The sequence below is a fragment of the Arachis ipaensis genome, chromosome B01 (genome assembly GCF_000816755.2).
Source record: "Arachis ipaensis cultivar K30076 chromosome B01, Araip1.1, whole genome shotgun sequence".
Classification (NCBI taxonomy): Eukaryota; Viridiplantae; Streptophyta; class Magnoliopsida; order Fabales; family Fabaceae; genus Arachis; species Arachis ipaensis.
Genome location: NC_029785.2, coordinates 43,064,602 through 43,067,674, shown reverse-complemented (window position 1 = coordinate 43,067,674; position 3,073 = coordinate 43,064,602). Strand labels below are relative to the sequence as shown.

The following is a 3,073-nucleotide window of genomic DNA, read 5'->3' as shown; positions in this document are numbered from 1 at the left end:
ACACAAATCCAGCCCAATATTCAACATTTCATGTCAGCACGTTTAACAAAGGAACCATTTTAGAAAATGATCATGCTTCAACCAAAACAGGGCATCAAGTCTAACAAGGGCAAAACAGCAACATGTCATAAAAGAAAGTTCCAAAACTTATGCCAAAAACTCATAGAAGTAGCAAGATTTGCAAATCAAATTCTCATGCAAAAATAATAGTAGCAGTAATAAAAAATCACAGCAAATATTCACAGTATAGCTATTGAAAATTCACAACACGCTCAGCTACTGAAAATTCACAACACGCTACTACTCCCCCTTTTGTCATCAAAGGTGGAAAGTATGAAAGATCAAGTAAAATCCACACCTTAAGACCTGCAAGAAAGTGTTAATGCATAGTCTAAAACACCAAATGAATTTAAAGTAAAAGCAACAGTAGTTAAAGTTATTACAGTCATCCGAAATAGCCAAAAAAAGTTCAAAAGTAACAAAAGAAATAGTTTTCATGAGACAAAAGTGAGCAGACAGCAGCAGCTTCATGAGACAAATCTAGGCATCTGAACCAGTTTCCTCCGAATTAGCTTCCTCTTCAGCATCAGTGGCATGATCTTCATCTTGTTGAATATTATCAATGAACTTCATGAATACAGCCACTCTATCCCTTGATTTTCGGAGGAAATTCTCAGGCTTGCTTGCTAGCTTCCTTTGTTCCTTACTCATGGAAATCATGTGATTGGATTGGGAGACAAACTCTTGGACTACATCTCGAACAACATTAAACAGAGCAGATTTTTGTCCAGTGGAGATGGAAGTGCCCTCAGTGGAAGGAGGAGGGGATTCCTCAGGAATGAACTCATAATCTTCATCATCTAGAACCACTCTCTCAGAACGAGTTGGTCCTTTTTGCTGTTTCATTGCACCACCTCCCTTTAGATATGAATGTCTATTTTCATAATCCTCATTGGACAAGTCAACACCAAAATGCTCAAAAATACAAGTTAGAAACATGTCATAAGGAAGGGCTTTGTCTTTCTCACTTCTAACAGAGTCAAATATGTATCTAACCATTAAATAAGCAAAAGAAATTTCTGTTTTAGTGAGCAGGGCATACAAAACAAGAGTGTCAGTGTAAGATACCCTTTGATATGAACTAGTTTGAGAAAGTATGATGTGGTTGACAATTTGGTGTAACTGAGTACGTTCATATCCTAGGGCTTTATGAGTGGGTGTAATGCCATCAATTAAGGAAACATGTTCACAAATATGAGTCAAGGCATTATTGAAAGAGATGCCAACTCCTTCATCCCACTTAACAGAAGTATAAGCACAAGCCCCAACATCAGTGTATTTTAGTGAATCACTGATGGTTTCATTATTTAGCACAATGTCTCTGCCCTTGACATAAGAATGAACACTGCCCTCATGCTATGTCATGTTAGCATAAAATTCTTTGACCAAAAGTGGGTAAACAGGCTTTTTGATGTTAAAAAGGTGATTTCAGTCTAAAAATTCCAAATTTTTAACAAATAGAAAACCTTTCTTTTTCAGGTTTGGCAAATCAGCAAGAAAAGAGGGACACAGGGCATGATACTTAATAACTCCTTCATAAAAGTCATTGTTCATAGTAGACTTAAATCTATAAGGGTTATAATTGAAATGAGAAGTCATTAAGTGGTATTTATGAGAAATGGATCAATTGTCTGGTTCTCTAACAGATTTAAGAGGCAGTCGAGGTTTACCTCTCTGAGAACGCAAGGGAACAGACCTTGTCTTAGGTTGAGTGGGCTTAGAGGAGGGTTCAGTCGCGGTTGGGCATTTCCCTTTCGATGAACTCGGCTTCGACGAACCAGGTTTGGATGGAGGTTCCTTCGGTGGTGGCGTCTGCTTGGCTGAAGGAAGAAACCTTGATGGGTTCTTAGTGCGTGCCATGGGATCCGACCGAGGAGGTGAGGTAGGGGGAGAAGGAGATGGAGTGAAGGTTCGGTCCTGAGAGCGAGTTGAGGGTTTTTGTTTTGCATGAAGCTTGTATATCTTCTCATGAGGAGGCTTTTGAGATATGGTTTTCTTCCTCATTTGGTTAGTTTCAGACTTTTGAAGGAAGAGAATTAGTAAAGGTAGTGGGAAGAAACCGAAGGGTTGGAGGAGTTTTGGAGGGAGAAGAAGAAGTATTGGTAACCGTACTCAAAAGAAAATTTTTTAAACCATGCAACTGCATCACCTCTGATTTGACTTGAAGGGACTTGACATCATAAAATGAAAGATTTGATTTTATTGAAAAATAAAAAGGAATTAATTTTAAAAATTTGAAATCTTTTTGGACTTAATAACAAAAAATAAACTGAACACACAAGCCAACAAAAACAACAAAAATATGTAGCATCCATATTGGGCACAGAGGTGGTGTGAATTAAGGAAACATATAGGACCACCCATGTTCTGATTTTTGAGGTTGGCCCAGATTATTCTGCATGTGCAACGAGCTCAGAGAACTCTAATTAGAGAAGGTTCTTCATTTGCCCAGAATTGTCTCATACCTGTTTATGAGACAAAAACTCCAACAAATACATCAGCAACTTTTAAACAATGAATTATAGCTTAAAATCCCTAGACTAGTCCTAAGCATGCAAAATCTATCCTCAGCTAGTGGTTTAGTAAAAATATCAGCCAATTGCTCCTCTGATTTAACAAATTAAATGCTAATATCCCCTTTTTGAATATGTTCTCTTATTGAGTGAAATCTCACTTCAATATGTTTAGTCCTAGAGTGCAAAATTAGATTTTTAGAAATATTAATGGCACTCATATTATCACACAACAAGGGAATATTTTTAGCATTTAATTTGTAATCAGCAAGCTGTGTTTTTAACCATAAAAGCTGAGAACAACAGGAAAAAGCAGCTTTATACGCAGCCTCTGCAGTGGATAAAGCCACTGTTGGCTGCTTTTTACTTGACCAAACATTCAAGGACTTTCCAAGGAAGCAACATAAGCCTGATGTGCTCATTCTATCAACTCTATCACCGGCAAAATCTGCATCACAATAACCAACTGCAAAAAAATCATCAATCTTAGGATACCAAAG

General features: G+C 37.4%; 1 protein-coding gene across 1 annotated transcript; it reads right to left on the bottom strand.

The window, feature by feature from the left end:
• On the bottom strand, positions 541-2,064 carry LOC107606294 (extensin-like). Its single transcript, XM_016308340.1, has 2 exons — positions 1,731-2,064; positions 541-851 (listed from the first exon to the last, which is right to left on the bottom strand). Exons 1-2 carry the CDS (start codon positions 2,062-2,064, stop codon positions 541-543), a joined length of 645 nt encoding a protein of 214 aa, XP_016163826.1.

Excerpts from the sequence above, each read along its gene's own strand:
- LOC107606294 (XM_016308340.1), bottom strand. The coding sequence starts at position 2,064 with ATGAGGAAGAAAACCATATCTCAAAAGCCTCCTCATGAGAAGATATAC. Across the intron at positions 852-1,730 it reads TCCCTTGCGTTCTCAGAGAG|ATTATGAGTTCATTCCTGAG; the intron begins GTAAACCTCGAC and ends TAGATGATGAAG.